General features: G+C 40.4%; 1 protein-coding gene across 2 annotated transcripts; it reads right to left on the reverse strand.

Moving 5' to 3' along the window:
* Positions 1 to 16,355: 16,355 nt before the first annotated feature.
* Positions 16,356 to 20,553, reverse strand: LOC103696508 (uncharacterized protein At4g26450-like). Of its 2 annotated transcripts, XM_039120008.1 has the most exons (5): positions 20,433 to 20,547; positions 18,324 to 20,320; positions 17,896 to 18,079; positions 17,448 to 17,502; positions 16,698 to 17,063 (listed from the first exon to the last, which is right to left on the reverse strand). In XM_039120008.1, the coding sequence occupies exons 2-5, from the start codon at positions 20,069 to 20,071 to the stop codon at positions 17,041 to 17,043; spliced, it is 2,010 nt and encodes a 669-aa protein (XP_038975936.1). In that variant the 5' UTR covers positions 20,072 to 20,320; positions 20,433 to 20,547; the 3' UTR covers positions 16,698 to 17,040. The 2 variants fall into 2 exon arrangements, with proteins under 2 accessions (XP_017695949.2, XP_038975936.1); XM_017840460.3 differs by lacking the exon at positions 16,698 to 17,063 and adding an exon at positions 16,356 to 16,645 and having other exon boundaries at positions 18,324 to 20,553.
* Between the last annotated feature and the right edge of the window lie 607 nt (positions 20,554 to 21,160).

A 21,160-nucleotide genomic window follows, 5' to 3' on the forward strand; every position in this document is an offset into this window, starting at 1 on the left:
CAATAGGTCTTCCACTGTAGTAGAGCTGCTAAGGTCTTTCTGATGTTGATTTGTCTCGGCTGGACACAGTGGGCAAGTTGCATCAGGGGGCTGAACCTCTCTATAGACATGAGATGTTGTAGGATAAAGGTGGGGTTGGGCACCAATAACTGTTAGGTGAGGACCCAATGACGACTTTATTCCTACGGTTATACAGTGGGTCTGACTTAACTAAGAAATGGGACCAATAACTGTTAGGTGAGGTTTTCATGGCTTAGAGACCAAGTTATACTGCAACATGCTTGAGAAGCATTGTACAAGAGTTGTACATTCATCAATCTATGTGTCACCAATAACTGTTAGGTGAGGTGGCATGTAAATCGGTGGGACCGCAGTACCCACTAGAAACCCTAGTCGTGTGGGATTTCCGTTTCCCTACCAGGGGAGTGTGAGGGATTCGAGAAAATAGTGGGAGTTACATTTGTTCTAAAAGACCTTAGAACAGATTAGGATCAAGTACAAAAGTCTAACTAGAATCTTTACTCTCTGCAGATCATAATGTCAGCCTCAAACCCTTTGACCCGTATTCTTGAGACCAACCGATTGACCGGTACCAATTACAGAGACTGGCTTAGGAATCTCAAAATTGTTCTGAGTTGCGAGAAAATAGGCTATGTGCTCGACAATGACATCACCGCATTACCAGCACATCCGACCGCTGATCAGCGTACGACGCATGAGAAGTGGACAGACGATGACACTAGGGTCAAGTGCTATATCATGGCATCCATGTCCAATGAACTACAATGCCAGCATAAAAATATGAAGACTGCTAGGGACATACTGGCACACCTGCAAGAGTTGTATGGTGAGCAGAGTCGCACAGCTCGTTTTGAAGTATCCAAGAGGCTCTTCAAAGCAAAGATGCGCGAGGGGCAGTCCGTCCATGATCACGGTCTGACTATGATCAAGGACCTAGAGGAGCTTGAGAAGCTCGGTATGAACATGCACAAGGAATTGCAAGTTGATCTGATCCTTCAATCCCTTCCTAATTCATTTGGTCAGTTTATAGTAAACTACCATATGAATAAGATTGAATGCACTAAGACTGAACTAATAAATATGTTGGTAACTACTGAGGGAGCCTTGAAAGATTCAAGGGGCGATGTCCTTGCTGCTGAGTTGACTTCTGGTTCCAAGAGAAAGTCTACTTGGAAGAAAAAGAAGCCTGCTAAGAAGCAGAAGAAAGACAAGAAGCCAAAGAAGGAAGTTCAAAAGAAAAGGGCCAATGACAAAGGAAAATATTTCCACTGCAATGTCGACGGCCACTGGAAGAGGAATTGTCCTTCATACCTCGAGAGCCTGAAGAACAAGAAAGGTGACACACCTTCAGAAGGTATAGACTTGCTCATAATTGAAACTAATCTAACGGTTTCTTCTACTTCTAGTTGAGTTATAGATTCTGGTTCTAGTGCTCATCTATGCACTACCATGCAGGGTCTATAGGAAAGTAGAAGGCTGGCGGAAGGTGCAGTAAGCCTTCGGGTTGGCAACGGGGCAAAAATTGCTGCTGTGGCTGTGGGCACCTACCATCTGCGACTACCGTCTGGTTTTAGTTTATTACTTAGAGACTGCTATATGTACCTGTTGCTAGCAGAAATTTGATTTCTGTTTCATGTCTAGCACAGGAAGGTCATATTTTTACATTTGACAAAGACTGCTATTCTATTTATTTAAGAAATAAAATAGTCGCACGTGGTTTTATGATTGACAGTCTCTATCATTTGCATATGGATGTATCTATAAATGTGTCTGAGCAAGAAGTGAGTGCCAAAGGATCCAAAAGATCCAGAGATGAGATAAACCAAAAATATTTGTGGCACCTCAGGCTTGGCCATATTGGAGAGGACAGAATGAACAAAATGGATAAAGATGGGCTTCTCGGCTCATTGACTTCCGAGTCATATCCACTTTGCGAATCCTCTCTTCAAGAAAAAATGGCTAGATTGCCCTTTGTAGGACATGGGGAGAGGACCACTGAAATACTTACCCTAGTACATACAGATGTATGTGGCCCATTCGATGTGCTAGCCAGGGGATGTTATTCGTACTTCATTACCTTTACCGATGATTATTCACGGTATGGGTATGTGTATCTTATGAGACACAAGTCTGAATCTTTTGAAAAGTTCAAAGAGTTCAAGAATGAAGTAGAAAAACAAACTGAAAAACCTCTTAAGGCTCTTCGATCAGATCGAGGAGGAGATTACCTTAATGGAGAATTCCAGGACTATCTCAAGGACAATGGCATAGCCTCACAATGGACACCTCCTGGTACACCTCAACTCAACGGGGTGTCAGAGAGGAGGAATCGGACCCTATTGGATATGGTCAGGTCCATGATGAGCTTCACTGATCTACCGATGTTTCTTTGGGGAGATGCCTTACTTACCGCAGTATATCTACTTAATAGAGTTCCCTCTAAATCCATTCCTACCACACCGTATGAGATATGGCATGGTAAGAAACCAAGTCTTGGTCATCTCAAGATTTGGGGATGTCCGGCCCACGTCAAGAGACTACAGGCAGACAAACTAGAGGCTAGGACCATAAGTGCTCGTTTTATAGGATATCCTAAAGAGTCATTAGGATACAATTTTTACGTCTCAGAGGATCACAATGTGTTTGTGAGCCGTCATGCCATCTTCTTGGAAAACCAGTTTATCCTTGATAGAGGCAGTGGGAGGAAAATTGAGCTTGAAGAGAAAGTCTCTGAAAAGCAACGAGTCATGGATCCTATCGAACCCATTAATACAGAGCCAGTACACGATGTCCCTCAACCACCTCGCAGATCAAGTAGGGTCTCCCATCCTCCCAATAGATACTTAGGTATACTAGAAGAGGATACCGAGGAAATATTCCTAGTAGGAGATAGGGATCACATACAGGATCCCAAAACCTACAACGAGGCAATATCTGATGTCGATTCTGAGAAATGGTTGGAAGCTATGAAGTCAGAATTAGACTCCATGCATTCCAACCAAGTTTGGACCTTAGTAGATCCACCAGAAAGTATTGTACCTATTGGATGCAAATGGATCTACAAAAGGAAGATAGGTTCGGATGGAGAGGTAGAGACCTATAAGGCAAGGCTTGTGGCGAAAGGATATAGTCAACGCGAAGGCATTGACTATCAGGAGACCTTTTCACCTGTAGCCATGCTGAAATCCATCCGAATATTGCTTGCCATTGCAGCATTTCATGATTATGAAATCTGGCAGATGGATGTGAAAACTGCTTTCCTAAATGGATATCTTGAAGAAGATATCTATATGGAACAGCCTTTGGGTTTCACTTTCAGTGATAAAGATCACAAAGTCTGCAAGCTGCAAAGGTCCATTTATGGACTAAAGCAAGCATCTCGGAGTTGGAACGCTCGTTTCGATGACGCAATCAAAACGTTTGATTTCATCAAAAACGAGGAGGAACCGTGTGTTTACAAAAAGGTTAGTGGGAGCGCTGTCGTATTTCTCATACTGTACGTGGACGACATCCTCCTGATAGGGAATGATATTCCCATGCTAACCTCGGTCAAGGTCTGGTTGTTAAAAGAGTTCTCCATGAAAGACCTTGGGGAAGCATCCTATATTTTGGGAATAAAGGTCTATAGAGATAGATCTAAAAGGATGCTTGGCCTATCACAGAAAATGTATATAGAGAAAATGCTGAAAAGGTTCAGCATGGAAAACTCCAAAAGGGGTCTTTTACCCCTTAGGCATGGAATTCATCTCTCCAAGAAGATGTGCCCCAACACATCTGAAGAGATTCAACGCATGAGCAAGATTCCCTATGCATCAGCAATACGGAGCCTCATGTATGCCATGCTATGTACACGACCTGATATAGCTCTTGCTGTGAGTGTCACAAGCAGATATCAGTCAAATCCAGGTGAAGAACACTGGACGCTGTGAAGAATATTCTTAAGTACTTGAGAAGAACTAAAGATTTATTCTTGATTTTTGGAGGATCATCAGAGTTGAAGGTAGAAGGATACACAGATTCAGACTTCATGACTGATGTCAATGATAGGAAGTCAACATCTGGATATGTGTTCTTGTGTAATGGTGGTACGGTGAATTGGAAGAGTTCTAAACAACCGATCATTGCTGATTCTACTATGGAAGCTGAATACATCGCTGCCTCTGAAGCTGCTAAGGAAGGCTTCTGGTTCAAGAAATTCATTGCGGAATTGGATGTAATGTCATCAGATGCCATAACACTCTACTGCGATAATAATGGCGCCATAGCTCTTGCTAAGGAGTCAAGGTCTCATCAGAAGTCCAAGCATATAGAGCGGCGCTTCCATCTCATACGCGATTATGTTGAGAAGAAGTATGTCGAAGTGCAGAGAGTAGACTCCGCGGACAACGTGGCAGACCCGTTCACTAAACAGCTAAGTCAGCAAAAGACTGAAGTCCACCTTGAGAAGATGGAACTAAGATATATGACTGATTGGCTTTAGTGCAAGTAGGAGATTGTTAGATATATGCCCTAGAAGCCAATTTTGGCTGACACATTATTAATTCTAGGACATAATTTGTACTTGACTTTATTATTATTGAATAAATGAAAGGCATCTTTTTCATTCATATTATTATTGTGTCTATGAATCGTCCAAGGAATTAATAAGATGATGATGCATATTCTCAAGAGTTGAGAATTTGAGCCATGTATCATTAGTGATTAATTTCTGAACGCTCCTGATCGATGGATCATCACGAGGACGGTGATCGATCCGATGAGATCAGTGCACAGATTACTTTCCTTATAGATGGACGAGACTCGAGTCCACTGTGTGGCGACACTGAAGTAATAGTGCAGGTGCTTGTTAAGAACAAGGGTACTGAGCGTGACCAATACAAGAAGTCACTTGGATGTCTATCCACTCGTCAGTGACTTGCTTGATGTTGCAGTAGTGTGACTGGTCCTTTGACCTGCGGTGCTTCGGCTACTCACAGTGAGGTTATTGTAGTTTGACTGCACACATACATGGTCTCTAGCCATATGGGTCCATGCAGTGTAGATTGGCTATAGTAAGTTCACTGTAGGAGTAGGGTATGCACCTATAAGGAATCTATCGACCTTGATAGATAAGGAGAGATCCTATGTGATTTATAAGACTGAGTTCGTAAGACCTCGGCCGGGGCAGTATGCACAGTGGAGAAAGAGTTTTCCACTCTCGAACTTAAGTCGAATAAATCTTCACATATGACAGATGATAGGGTTTGACGAGTTGTCCATGACCTCCGTCCTGTAGAGATCCACGATAGTAGGACTGTATCACATGATAACTGCACCTAGAGGTTCACCATTCTATTCTGCTGGGTAGCCACTACATGCTGCTAGGTGTCACTGGTGGATGGTGGGACTCATAGGGATTATCTTGATGATCGATAAACCCTAATGAGTTGAGTTGAAATCGTTCCAACCCATTGAAAGAAGTTTTCAATGATATTGTGATAGAGATCGCAATATATCTCACTACCAGTCAGAATAGAACCTATGGGGTCACACACACTAGAAGTATTGACCGATCCGATGGTTGAAAAGTGATTATGAATCACGAGTAATCAATTCGATTGATAATAAGTTGAAGAAGGAACAATGGAAATTGATTAATTGGACTTAAAACACAAATCCTACTTAGAGTAGGATTCCTAGAGTCCTAATTAGATTAGGACTGGAAATCCTATTTGGAGTAGAACTGGGATTCCTACTTGGAGTAGGATTCCTACAATCCTAATTAGATTAGGATTTTGAATTTATTTTTGGATTCCTACTTAGAATAGGATTCCTAGAAATCCTAATTGGTTTAGGACTTCGGATTCAAATAAGAGTCCTAATTAGATTAGGACTAAAATCAAATATGTCCTAATTTGGATTAGGATTTCTTAAGTCACAATTAATTATTAATCTAATAAATCAATAAGACTCCTAATTTGATTAGGATTGAAGAGTTCAATTGAGTCAAAATTGATTTAAGTTCTAATTGGATTAGGACTTACCTAGATTGGATCCAAATTGGTTCACCCTTGGGCTAAGCCTAATTGGATTTGGGCTTGACCACATTAGGGCATTCCAAACCCTACTAAATGTGGATTAGGGTTTACCAAGAGGGAGGGGCGCAAGCCCCTCCCCTTTTTGCTTCCTTGGTGCGGCATGAAGAGAGGGGGCCGGCGCCCCCTCTTAGGAAACTAGTCTAGGGCTCCTAAGTTGTAGGAGCCCTAGATGCTTTATAAAGAGGTGAAAAGGGGGCTGACACCCTAAGCATTGATCTCCTCTCCTCCCAGCCATAGCCACCCTCTCCCCTCTCCTTGTTTCATCCGCAAGAAAGAAGAAAAGAAGAAGAAGCCTTGGCGGCCTCCTCCCCTTCCCTTCCTTCATCCAACGCAGGGAAAAGAAAGGCTGCAGTAAGGGCTTTGGTTCTTCTTCAAGATCCCTCCTTCTTCTTCCTCCTCTCAAGCACAATCAAGGGTTGATTGAAAGAGAGGAAATCAGCCATCAAAAGAAGTCTTTGCAAGGGAGCTAGCACCCCGGAAAGACAAGAGAGCTTTGATCGGATCACTGCTTCGTGTGGATACCCGTAGAGGCCGGACGTGTGAACGGCTTCATACGAACTTTCATCCTAAAACCACGAACTCCAGTTTGCGGTGATCATCTACCCGCACAAGGTGAAGATCTGATCTTCCTAAAGTTATTAAAAGATTTTAACCTTACCTAACTACGAACGGTTATCAAACGACGTTCATGCGATGAACGTCGATCCCGCACATGCCCCTTCCGCTGCCATCTGATTTTGTTTTGAAATATCAGCGGCATAGGCGGGTTCCTAACACCCTTCACTGACCTCACCCCCTCCACTGTAGCAGTCTCCATGATGGTAGCCGAAGTTAAGGAGGAACTATCCAGCTTGAGGAGTCTAATATAGGGTCGGTACTTGAGCCTCACAGCCATTAAGGAGGACACGAGGCAATGCGAGATACTATTAGATCAGAACTACTGAGGCAAAATCAAGGTGCAGAAATGCTCGCAAATGCATTGATAGACAAGCTGGATGCAATCAATGAAAATGTGACCCAACTGACCCAGACACAAGCTACGGCGACTTCAGAGATCATTGCATAGTTAGGGAATGTCTATGAAGGAATGAGCTTGGTTTTACAGGCTCAGCGGCGGAGTATGGGTGCATTATCTTCTTCTACTAGACGTCCTTAGATTTGTGTTTTTATGTTATCATGTAAAGTCCTTTTAGACTTTCAATCAATGTACTTAAATTTTGTAATCAATGAGCTGAAGTCATTTTCTGAAAAATTGAGCATTGTGCCTTTTGTGTTATGACTTTATGTGTTATGTGCCTTTACATTGATTCTTTGATGCTTTACCTTTTTGCTATGATGACAAAAAGGAGGAGAAAATATGATAAATTGAATGAAAAGGGAATCACTAAACAAGAACATTCTTAAGCGAAAAGAAAACCAAATGTGATTTGTTCTTAGTGGATTCGATATCTCGAGGCTCATTATCTCTCTATTGGGGCTCCTCAAGGAGTAATCTCCAGAATCTATTCAAGGGATATTCGGAGAATAGTTGAATCATATTCAAGAACAAATCGTTAGATTTTTCCTTCTATAATTAAGAACTTAAGTTCAAGTTTAAAACATTAAAAGAAAATTCAGAAAACTAGAACAAAGTTCAAACAAAATTGAATGCACATGTTGAGGGGGAGAATCTGAAATTTTAAGAAAGCAAATTCATTAAAAACTTATAAGCCAAACAATTGATTGCATGATTTGAAGATTTATATAATTCCAAATGAAAGGGGGAGCTTTAATTTGAGAGTTTACTGACTCATACCTTTCAATTTTGGATAAATTAAATGACTAGACATTTGAATTCATTTCAAAACTTCGCTATGAATCACTTCTTGGATGAGCAATTCACTTTACAAATACTCAATGTTTTGTCATCATTAAAAAGGGGAGATTGTGGAGTGATTGAGTATACCCCTATTTGATTTTGATGAGCTCAAAGCATTTGAGTATATTTTATGTTGTACTAATGAATTCAATCTAGTGTTTCAGGCAAATATATGTGAATTTCTGTTTAAGTGCCTCGAGCTTTGGTTCAAAGTAATTCGGCTAAGTGTTGGACTCAATTTGAACCAAAGTCTGAATCCCGAGTCGACTTCGGAAGATTACGAGTCGACTTCGAGTGTTTTAAAGGTTCTGGCACAAGCTCGAGTCGACTCTGGTACTCTACGAGTTGACTCCGGTACTCTACGAGTCGACTCCGACTGAGAACAGACAGAAAGAAGAATTTCAGACCCTGTCAGCGAGTCGACTCCAAAAAGTTTCGAGTCGACTCTGATGCTAGCCGAGTCGACTCCCTATGGTTCCGAGTCGACTCCAAAGAGTAACAGACAGAAAGACAGAACGATGGATTTTAGACTCTGTTACCGAATCGACTCGAGAAGGTTACGAGTCGACTCTGAAGTTTTGGCGAGTCGACTCCTAGTTATGTCCGAATCGACTCCCAGAGGAAAGCAGTCTGAAAGGTAGAGAACCAATCTCGGAGACCCTGTGAACGAGTCGATTCCAAGTATTCCAGAGTCGACCCCCAAGTCAGCCGAGTCGACTCCAACAAGGCGCGAGTCGACTCTGAGGCATTTCAGTTCAAAAGACTGAGAATCAGTTTTTTGGCCTCTGAGAACGAGACGTCTTCTGAAAATCTCGAGTCGCCTCTCAAGACAGCCGAGTCGACTCCAAGAAAATCCGAGTCGACTTGAGGAAGAAAAACAGAAAGATAGGTTTCTGGAATCCTGAGAACGAGTCGACTCCTAAGTGCTCGAGTCATCTCCAGAAGTTGGCGAGTCGACTCCAGTTTGGTCCGAGTCGACTCCAGGACGAGATAAGCACTTTAATTCAAATCCTGAACAACAAGCGAGTCGTCTCCAGTAAAGCATGAGTCGACTCCAGCAATAGCCGAGTCGACTCCAAATCGCACGAGTCGACTCCGATCCCAATAGATACATTGTCAGGAAGTGTAGACGGGACAGAACGGCTCCAAATCACTCTCTAACGGCTAGTTTTCGAATGGAACCACTTAAATAGCCAGAGTGAACAGTAGTAGACAACAAGAGAGCTATTCCATCTAAGCATTAAAGCTTTTCAACCACCAAGAGCTTCTGTTGAGTAAATCCAAGAAAAAAGAAGGAAGAAGTCCATTCAACTCAAATCTGAAAGTGCTTCCTTCGCATTCAAGGCTCTACTACTGTCCTCCATCATTCGACACATTCAAGAGGAGACTCAGAAATCGAGAAGCTCCTACTTCCCCATCTAAAATCTGTTTGAGTGCTTCTAACTTTACTTTACTTATATTGTTCTCACATCTGCTTTTTTAGATGCTTTCTTTGTGAACTCCCAAACTTTGTTTCTCTTACTTGATTCAATCAGAAGATTGAATCAAGGGTTGTAAGGTTTGTTGGTGAGCCAAAGGAAAAACCAAGGTGTAAGATTGTGGTTGGTGAACCGGGGAAAACCAACTGGGTTTGATTGTGAACCCGGAAAAACAATCGGATGGTTCTAGTCGGTGAGCCTGTGAAAACCGACCGAGTTCGTTGTAATCTCGTGAAAACAACAAGTTGGGTTGTAAGCTTGTAAAACAACCGGCTGTAATCCTAGGGATTATAGTGAACACCCAAGTGCGGCTTGGGGAGTGGACGTAGGAGCAAGAGTTGGCTCCGAACCACTATAAACTTGTTTGTGTTTGTATTGGTTGTTGTCTCTTCCTCTCTCTGTTTGTATTAGTTGTTGTCTCTTCCTCTCTCTTCACTCACTGCATTTAGTAAACAAACTAATTTACTAGCAATAGATTTAGTTAATTACTCATTATAGTTTTAATTGGTCATAATAACTTAAAACCCAATTCATCCCCCCCTCTTGGGTTGTCTCCTTGGGCAACACGCTCACAGAAGGAAATTCTTTCCATCTAACTTGGCTGAAGTAAGATTCTGGCCGGTTTGACTAGGAGCATGGGTTGATGAGGAAGTCGACCCACTAATAGCAGAATTTCAGGCAGTTGAAGTAGCAGCCTTTCAAAAGAGAAGAATTTTCTCCTTCCTCTAAAGTACTGCAATGGTTGGGTCTGGTTATAGGTACCATCCATTCAAGACCTTACCAAAACCGTCATGGCCCAATGTTGTATAGGCCGTACCAAGCCAATAGCGAATAACAAACTCTTTCCTGAACCGATGGCCGGAGTCAAGCACATGACAGACGGCCGTATAACCATAGGGTTTAACCCCACAAGATATGCAAGGACTGCTATTTGGTTTATACATATTCACATCATACCAAATTCATGCAATGGTAGAAACAAATAATCTAATATAATTATTCAAAAGAATTACTCCACATCACTTAATAATAATTAGGGGTGCAAATAGGTCGGGTCAGACCGGTCATGAGTGACCCTAACCCAACCTAGTTTCTCCTTTGGATTGGGTCCATAGCTACAATTTTTGACCCAACAAATCATTCGGGTCGGGTCGGGTCCATGTATAATCCGGACCCAACCCAAAAAAATGGGGTCCATTTCAGATCTGGTTCGGATCCAGGTCGGGCCAAGCTATAATTCATAATAAAGAAATATAATTCACTACTTTAAGGCCGAACTTTTTATCTGAATTTTTTCTTTACTAAGATAAGCAAATTTAAACATATTTTAGAATATATACCATTGTTCCTTTCCTCTAGAAGGAGCTTGTGGGTATAGAAATCTCTACGGTCAATGATATGGACAAACAAAGCATTGTGGGTAAGAAACTCAACCATCTTATAACTCTGATTATATTATTCCTTTTAATTCCTGGTGGAGTGATCAGCGCCAACTAGTTTGGCTTGAAAGAAAACTAGCTCTTAACTATAACATATCGTCAGTTAGCATGCACCAATGATCGCCCTACTAGAGGCCTAGAAGGGACTAAATCCTGAGCCCATATGATCACAGTCGGACTAGAGAGTAACAAAATTAACATATAACGTATACAATATCAACGCTTTATTGATGCAATAAAATATAAGGCATGCCCAAGTAAATTTTGTTATACTTGATCTAGTATTTTACAAGTCCTTTTCATGTAGAGAACATACGATGCATAATTTAACATAACATAATAGCAACATATTAATATCCAAATTATGTAGATCAGATCATGTACAATATTGGGGGTAGAGGTAACTTACTATTTTCACTCTAAAATCTCTTGAATTCACCAATCAGAAAAATCGTCTGAAAACCTAAAATAATTAAATATCTAATTAGACTTCTGAAGGCATCATATAACTTGAAATATCTTCTGGTAGCGTTCAATTTATGTCTAGGCCACCAAATTTAGCCTAATGTCCAGGGATCTGGACCACCCTTTGGATCTAACAATTAATTATAACCTAACACTAATGCAAGTATTTCACAATGAGATAGAGTTCATGGTTACCTAAATGTAAAGGAATCGATCTCCATCATGCCTCCTCGCTATCCAGATCCGGGTTTTCGAGTTTCCACATGAGTCGAATTAAAGTTTCTAGGTTAGATTTAATTTATCAATTAAAGAAAAAATAGACTAATTAAAGGAAAATTTGATCTAGATTCAATAAGAAGTTCCGGTTGATCTGTCGGTGATATGAATATTTCACGCTATCTGGTGCAAGAGTTAGAGAAGAGAAAATGACAATTAGGGAGAAAAAAGGAAAAAAATAATAAAAAATAATAAATGAAGAAAAATGGAAAGAAAATAAAAGAAATTAGAAGAAGATGATGAAGATGAAGGGGAAAGAGGAAGAGGGTGAAGGGAAGAGGCTGGGAGAAGGAAATGGAAGTCGAGTTGTGACGGTGGCAGAGGGACCGGTGGCGGCGGGCAATGCTCAACGGGTGGTAGTTGGTGATGGTGGAGGAAGGTGGAGATAGACAAAATAAGGGGAGGAATAGGACGCCTAGGTCCTTGGTAACTCGAGGTCTAAGTCTGGTCATCAAAGACCCTCATATATAGGGTGAACTGAGGAAGAGGGAGGGCAGCATGGCTTATGGCGAGGTCGCCGAGACCCTTGCTATGCAATGGCACTTCAGCTGTCTGCACAGAAAATAGCGCAAGAGAGGAGAGGGGCAGTGCCCCTAGCTACCCTGGGTGGCAGCTTCCTCGGCCAAAAGGACAACAAGAGGATGAGGGGGTTACCAAAGGTGGCAGAGATAGTGGAGCTTGGTTGGAGATGACAGCTTCCGGCGAGCTTTATGGTGGCAACACTCTAAATGGAGAAAACATAGAAAAGGAAGATAAGGTTTTGGGTGGCGACACTTAACCATGGCGGCACGAAGGCCCTCAGAGATAAGGAAGAAAGGAGAGATTCTAAAGGTCCGATACTTGGTGATGGATCATCCGGAGGGGCTGGGCGATTTAAAGAAAAGATTTTTGACGTGATAGGCTCAGCTTAACGAATAGATAAGGCTAGCTATTTGTCAGTTGACAGCATCCTTAATGGCCGATGGCCATTCCTACCAGCCTCCGGTGCCATGGTTACCTTGCCCTTATCGAATTAGTGGAGACACACAGGGCAAAGGATCGCGATCACGTTCTTTGCCCAAATTTTTTTGTTGCATTTGAATTAAAGCCGGCTGGCCTGCCGAATGTAATTCAAGACAGGCCCACTTGGCCCAATTCTCACATATTAGACAGAGTGTCGTTCCAGAAACCTCTATGTGATCAATGATTCATTTTGATCCAGAGGAATTTACAGGAGAAGGGAAATGGGTTCTGGCGTAAGGCAGTCTGGCTCTTAAATGTAGAACCCATAAACCTGGAGATGGTGTTGGACAAGTTTTTATCTAACAGAAGAAATAGTAAGGCTGCATTTTTAAATCTAAATGTAAAGTTACCATCATAGACATTGCAATAAATTATTTCAGAGAATTGTGAAAAAAAGCAACATTTGAACAAAAGAACAAACAAATAATTCCACCTGTAATCAAGTTAGAAGTTTTTGCCCTTGTGCAGCAACCTCATAACTGATTTGATGGAATACCAAGGTATCAATATGACATAGATGGAATCAAACAGAATATATAACAAACTAAATAATTGGAACTATAATAATTACACAGGTTCCACTGGCAATGTTGTGAGCAATCTAGATCGCACCTAAAGCCAACTGATAAAATATGAAACAAAAATTTTATTTTTATATGATACACCATTAATTGATCTATCTACATGTTATCTTTCTTCAGGTGTTGTAGGTTCCAGAACACACGAGGGAGGTGATAACCTCAAGAGGGGAAAGAAAACATGCTGGTGAAATTTTTGATTTATATAAAAGGTGCTGTATTTTTGTCTCAAGAATTTTGCATGCAACTGGCATCAAGCAGCAATCCAGCCGGTCCATGTTCAACCTGGATTAGTCCCCTAACAAGAAGCATTCCTGTCCTTCTAGATAGCACCAGATAACTACTAGTGGAATCAACTTCGATAGTCGAGTGCCCATACTATCCTTGTCTATTATATAATCCAACAAAAGCATCATCCAGATCACATAGAAACACAAGTGACCTCTAGTTACCACACGAAGTGACACAAACATGTTCATCAGATGTTCAAGTAGGTAATGAGCTGCTACAAATGGACTGACAAGTTTTAAGACTGATTTTTTTTGGTAACAGATCAAATTTTCTTATAAGCCACCAACCAGCATAAGCCCACTGCTATAAATAGTATCTTAGCACTTCAAATATATGAAAGGGGCACTTGGAGACAGCAATAAAAACTAAACACTCTCATTGCAAGCAATACAAATGCTGGGAAAAAATTTCTACAAGAAAGGCCCCATTAACTTCCATCTACCCTGAGATTCGAATCAATAATGTCACTGACTTTCCCATGCTTCCATAGTAAGAAAAAGCCCCCAGCCAAATGCTGGGAAAAAAATTTCTACAAGAAAGGCCCCATTAAAACCTCTTAAAAAAATTATCTCCCCGGACTTCCCAATATGAAGAACCACCTCAATATAGTAATGGTATTTCTTGCTATACCTAGCTTGCTTGGAAGTTATCAAAATAGATGATTTTTCACACACACATGCACAGGCACACACTGATACAGAGAGAGAGAGAGAGAGAGAGAGAGAGGTGATTCATGTTAGGATTCCAAAATCAAGTCCATATATTGGTCAAATATATTTTGCAGCATTGCAGGGAGGCCATCTACCATCATTATGGCTCTAATGCAATAGCAGATCAGCGTCTTTACCATCTGGGTTTTCCAAGGAGTACCGATCAAAATAAGGTGGAACAAGAATTGGACAGCTGGAATCATGCTTCTCAGATGAAGCCCATCAAGTATTAAGAGTGGGATAGTGATTGGGCAGTTGCGCAACATGATTGTTCAGGTACACTATATATACCTTGAGGAAGCAATAGAAAGAATGTGATATTGATTTTTCAGATAGGTCTCATCAAGACAACTATAATAGGCCCTATTGTTACTCCTGTGAATCAAGTATCTTTTTTGTGATTACCCTCGCATAACATGGCGTAAATAATATGTTTCAGTTTGATAGCTATTTTTCGTTTATGCTAATCATCCATTTAACTGTATGTAATTAGGAATTCACTAGCCAAAATAGGAAAGCTTCTTAGCCTGATCAAAGATGACAACATGGATCTCATAGGAGTCGAAAAAACCAAGGAATACTATTATATGTAGAATTGGTCTGATGGCTCCAATATGATATCATATGCAATTCTGTAATCAAAACAAACTATTTCCAGTGCAAATATGTCCCTTTTATCCAACCATATGGCATAAGACCCAGCTTACTTTTTATCTTAGTTCGGCACTCTACAATTTCTTCTCCTCTCAAGTTATTATTCTCTCTTGATATTTGACCAGATAAGTCTTCAAATACTCCAAATGGTTATATACAACAGCAAAATTTTGGTATTTTGAGATTAAGATATATCCCAATTAATGATAAAATAACATGAGATGTACATTTTTCAGAGATGAATTGAGAAAAGATAACAAGATGTGGAGGAGTTAACAGGATTGATCAAATTCTGATTTAGGTAAAAGCTTTCAGAAAACACATAGAGACAACAAAGTTAATATATTATTAAAAGGTCACCAAATTGAAGAATCCTCGATTCTTTTTGAATGAGGAGTGCAAACAAATTGTAGCATAGTTATAAAATCCATTTCATGCATCAAAGAAATAACTCTCTAAGGTTATCCTAGAATCAGAAAGAGTCTAGATGAAGAGGGAAAAACATGAGAGTGTAGTACGGGGAATTGCACTCAATTCTAGATTTTACTCAAAAAAATCTGTCTGTGGAATTGGGTTTATAGATTCTGCCTTAACCACATCTTGATTTGCTCAGACCAGCACAAAGGTATAAACATGCAAAGGATGGCAAAAGATTATACTAAAAACTGTAAATCAAAAGAGAGAATCCCTCATTCCCTCTTCTTGTTGTATATAAGCAAGAGAACGGTGAATCCATGAAAGAAAGTTGTTTTAATTATGGGAAATATTAAATGAGCATAGCCAAGAATCAACTGAGCTACCAACGTAGTCCAGTAATTCTATGAATTATCAAAGAACACTACTTGGGGTCATGGTGGAGAATAAATTTTAATTAATCCAGACAACTCCTTTCGCATACCTAGGTCTACACAGCACCTGTCTGAAAATGAGGAAAGTGAAAGACATTACCAATCAGTAGCATCACTGGACATTGAGAGAGCATGATGGTATTTCAAGGTGACAAATTTTAGTTTGATTAAGCTCTTCACTGAAATCCGTATGATAAGGGAAATCTAGCCAATAAGACTCACCAGAACACTTTAGGTTGGTATGTATTAGCCTTAGGATGCGCCTTGAGATGGCCATAAACCCACGAATCTTTGAATCTGTCAGTTGACTGAGGTCTATAATGAAGAAAACTCTAATGATCAATAATGACCCACTTCGATTCCAAATTAGTGTTTGTGTTGACCTAATTTTAAAGAGTTAGATTTCAACACAAGATATCCCATGACTGGAGTGCCAACTGAAGAGTCCTAAGAAGTTCACCGTAATTGATCCATGTCTATAACATCTAGCTCAATGTACATTAGAATATTCAGTATATGTGAATTTATAATTTCTAGTTGTCATTGATCATAACTGCAAAAACCTGCCACCACAAGGAATAAGATGCACAAATAGAGAAAATTATGGTTTATATGAAAGCAAAGGGCAAAACCATACTTATATCATCCAAAAGAATTCCTTTTTTTTTTAATCATCCACATTCAACTGTAAAAAACAAGAAATTGCCGAATGAAAAACTTGTCAAATTCTAACACAGTTCAAATAAAATCCAAGTAGAATGTTGGAAAAGTAATTCTTCTTCATGCATGTCACATGAATGTTACGTAAACAGCAAGTACACCAGTGCTGACTATCAAAGATCATTAACCCTTGTACACTTCATCATTTCTTTTGTCTATGTCTGTGTGTGTTTGGTATTGCCAGTTGAGTGCATGGTGAGCTTGTGAGTGATCATGTATGTAAGATTCCTGCATAAAAAATATTACAACATCCAAATGGAACAAATTAGAGGCCAAATGCTAACAGTGAATATCATGCACTTGTCTCCATAATTACCTAACAGGAAGATTCACGTTCTCAAATAATTAAGTGGCAATTAACACAAAAAGCAAAACTTATAGGATGGAAATATGTTGAAATTGACAAGAAGCTACAACCATTGAACTATAGAAGGACCTACCGGCCTACAGATCTATGACCAAATGGATCTCGGACAAAGATGACAGCAACTAATAAAAAAAAAAAAAAAGAAGATACTGTATAGCTATCCAGATAATGGCTTGGAGAAAGATGAACTGACAGCCCAACACAATGCTGATACCAATGAATTGGCTTGAAAGAGTTCTCCATGTCTTTGAGATGGCTAATCTAATGCTCCCACATAGCCTGTAAAAATATTATATGCTTCTCAAGATAGATTCCAGTTGCTGAAGAAAGATAGATAAATAGATAAATAAACATCTTCTTTTTTTATTTTGACAGGCACAGATAAATAAACATCTTAAATGCACAAGCATCACAAAGATTTTTTTGCCTGCTTCCTGGAAGTTCAACAGAAAAAAAAGGATCCTCGTTATATTGCTTTACATCTCTATGATATTCCCACCAATGAGTAGAAAAATAAAACTATAAAGAAAATTAATGACAATTTAAAGATTTAATATTTAACAAGTAAGCAAGTTAATGGATTAAAGAAGTTCAATTGATAGATAGAGAAGGAACAGGATATATTAAGCTCAAGGAAAAACTAGCAAGTATGTTCCAGCATACCAAATGGGATTTCTTCAAGCGACATATATATTGGATCATCATCAACAGGAATTGCCTGTAATAAGAAGAAAAAGTTGCTTAATGAATTCATCACCATGTAAATATGTCAACTACAAGTACAAGGCTAAAGAATATTGAGGACTTCACCAAGCAGACTGCAAATAAGACCATCCCCACACAAAAGGAATTTAATGCTTACCATACTTAAATATCAAACTGTTAATTGGTGAATAGAGTATTTACTTGATACATGAATGATGAATATATATGTTTCAACTACAATATATGTCTAGCTACAGAATATTGCCAGTTTTGCTAAACAGATGCAAGTAAGGCTAGACTTGGTGGTGATCAGAATTTAATGCTTATCATACTAAGTATCAAACCGTTAGCTGGAACATAGCATTCATTGAAAAGAATGAATGTGACAATAATATCGATAACATACCACTGCATCATGAGGACTCATTCCTGTTGGCAGGTCACTAAGGTTTGGCTGTGTCGATGGATGCCCCAAGGTAGCAGTTGCAAGATAATTAGAAACCGAAAAGGAACAACCATCCTGAATGCCAGAAAGATCCACATGCGCTGTGTGGCTCAGAAAGTTATCCAGGCCTGAATAAATTGTCTCACTGTTGCAGCAAATGAAACATACAGGAAGACCATGAGATATGAAGCTACCAAATCAACCTGAACAGACCAAAATATAATACCACCAAACTTTATATACAACACAAAAGACTAAAGAAGGAATAAAAATATCCAAGATTAGTTTGTCAAGAAAATTACAGCTATCAGTCAAAATTATCTTAATTTTCATGCATGGACTATCTAAAATAAATATGCAAACAAACTTTGCCTAAAAAGGAAACTTACTTAGATTTTAAATGATTGCAGACATTGTCCTCTGCTGGGGACTCATCCTCCACATTAATGACTTCCATTACTTTTTCATTGTTGACAAGTTGCCTGTGTTCATAATCGGCATTGGTAGTGTTACCCATCAAAAAGCCAGGATATATGGGTAGTTTCTTTTCAGTCTCCAAAGCAGGGAGAGAAGTATGGAGATGGTCACCAGTAGGATCATCAGGAATCTCAGTTATTTCAGGAGTTTCCATAATGTTAAGATCAAAGTTTCTACATGAACTGTGCGGAAGCTGCTTCTCTTCTTCAAGCATAACATTAACTTCAGATTTATTTTTTGACAATAAAACAGGATCTTCCAACTTCTCTGGCTCTGCTACATCAACCATTTCTTTTACCAGTGAGAGGTTCTCATCATATGGGTTTGACGGTTTCGCACTTAAGCCATGCAAGCAAGAGTGCTCATTCTCCTGAGCTATCCTGGAAGAAGATGAGTGTCTTTGATGCTTGATTCCCTCTGTTTCGTTGCTGCACTGTACAAAACTTACCTCCTCTCTCATATCGACAATTGGTCTAAATGTCCCTAAACCTGATGGCCTCTCAATTGATTCATATTGCAGTTTCACAGATTCCTCCGCAGGCTGGACAGATTGAATAGCAGAAAGGACGGGTTCATGGCATTTTGAGCTGTTAATTATATTCATATCCAAATCTTCTTCCAGGGCCACCTTGAAGGCTTCTTTGGCAGTAGCTCCTAAAGTAATCTTTGCCTCGGTGGTGGGTCCTTGATCAACTTGATCAAATTTTGGGCTTTTCAGTCGCACGGATGATCGGGGTTTCTTGGGCACTTTCAATGGGCTGATTATGTTCCACAAATTATTATCATCCATTCTTTGTGGTCGATCTTCCACTGCTATATCTTTCTTCTTCAAATCGGAGCTTGAATCGCTCTTCAATTCATCAGCATTTACTGAATTAAATGTTGTACCATCATCATCCCCTTCATTCAAATCCCACCTAGACACAATTGAACGATCTCTCTTGACTCTAGAGGAACTCACTTTCGATCTGATTTCATCAACATCCTCCTTTTCTGATCTCAATTGGCTTATGCGATCACTTCTGGAGTATCCTTCATCTGCAGGTGATCTCATCGCACTGCCTCTGCCTTTATCAAATCCGCTCCACCGGCTCCTATGGAAGTGAGGAGCAAAATCATTGTCCTCATCCCCAGAATTAGAATATCTCGAAGATCTTTCTATCCATCGCGCATTCCTTACATTGTCTCGGAGCCAACTTGAACCTTGGCCTCTACTATAGTGCCCCATTCTCCTCCTCAAATAATTCCTTGATCCCATTCTGTCATGGTCATCATCATTTCTCCTCCTCCTCCCATGGCCCACTTCTGGGAAGGCATTCCCAAGCCGAGCAAATGCCGAAGTCCTGCTCTCCGGCACCAGAGAGTCCCTTTCTTTCTCCTTCAATACCTTGTTATCCTCCTTTCTTGGCGATTGCCCCGGGAGCAAGCTCGGGGACAGCAGGCCCTTAGACACCAAGTATTCGGCCGCCAGCCGGCCAGCTTCGATCCAGACATCAGTCTTTTGGGGCGGGGAATCCGAGCACCGCTTCGGCTGGTCTCCATCAAAGCTTCTCCGCTGAAAATTTCGGTAATTTGAATAGGGTTTGAACTTCCTCTGCCCCCTGACGGGGCTCTCCGGCGAGATCCGCCGGGGTGCCGGGCTTCGGTGTCTTTCTTGCATTCTTCTTTCCACCTCCAAATCGATCAAGCCTTAATGGCGTCTTTCGACAAAGAAAACCACTCGATTGAGCTCAGAAATCCCTAATTCCACCTCGAGCCAGCAAGGTTTCCTTCGCCAATCGATCATCTACCAAGCAAACCCAAAACTTTTCCGAAGAATCAACCAAAATGTACCAATTTTATGACCTGGATTCAGCTCCGGATGAACATTTTCTCCACCAAGATCGATCCGGAACCCTGATTATGAGATCTAAAAACAAGAAATGGGTGGCCATTCGATCATTCTGGGAAGAAATTTAATGCAAAATTATCCACCAGACAGCCAAATGGATCTCATTTTGGCGATGAGTTCGACACCAAACCTCTCGTTTCTCGTTCGGAAAGATCGGACGTTGGGGTTCAGTCCATGGCTTTCGTTCCAAGACGAAAGCTTCTCTTCCTCGCCCGATGACAGTTCGATTTTTAAGATTCTGGAGTAGTCGTCATACAAATTTCTATGCAGGAAAATGGATTTGCCGTTTATTGTTTTCTATTATTTCTAGATGTCGTGATGGACGGTGGTGAGTAGCTAATCCGGAAAACCGCCGGGAATTTGGATGGTTGGTTTTCAGTGTACGCGTAGGAAATATTATGCGGCGTTCGGAGGAAGAAGGGTCGTTCGGACGTCTACGTGTAGGCGCGCCTCGCCCGTGAGCGGCCGAAGGATGCCGCGTGGCTTTGAAACAGATGGCGCGCTTTATGTGTGATGTGACGCAAGCTCACGCCATTAACTTGCACCTGGAGCTCCAGATGAGGCCTCGTGGCATGAAATATTTTAAAATTTTATCTCCAGATTGCCTAAACACATATAAGGGAGTTGTGCCTTGGCGCTTGGTGTATTGGAGTGCAAACGAGTCTGGTTGGATTGGAGAGGAAAACAATTTAAATCCAATTCTTTTTCATCAGGATTGGATCAAATTAGATTTTATAATTATTTTATTAATCTATCAGGCTTTAGCATTAAATCACAGTAAAAATAATTTGAACATAAGCTATGTTGGAAGAAAGGAAAGAGAGAGTTGGAGAAAGAAAAATATATATTTATACTTTC

This window comes from Phoenix dactylifera, unplaced genomic scaffold (genome assembly GCF_009389715.1).
Source record: "Phoenix dactylifera cultivar Barhee BC4 unplaced genomic scaffold, palm_55x_up_171113_PBpolish2nd_filt_p 000691F, whole genome shotgun sequence".
NCBI lineage: Eukaryota > Viridiplantae > Streptophyta > Magnoliopsida > Arecales > Arecaceae > Phoenix > Phoenix dactylifera.

Bases quoted from the DNA above. Each gene is read 5' to 3' on its own strand.
- LOC103696508 (XM_039120008.1), bottom strand. From the start codon at position 20,071: ATGCAAGAAAGACACCGAAGCCCGGCACCCCGGCGGATCTCGCCGGAG. The intron at 18,080-18,323 runs GTAAGTTTCCTT...TTGCTGCAACAG, and splicing joins TGCAATCATTTAAAATCTAA to TGAGACAATTTATTCAGGCC. The intron at 17,503-17,895 runs GTATGTTATCGA...TTCTTATTACAG, and splicing joins TGAGTCCTCATGATGCAGTG to GCAATTCCTGTTGATGATGA.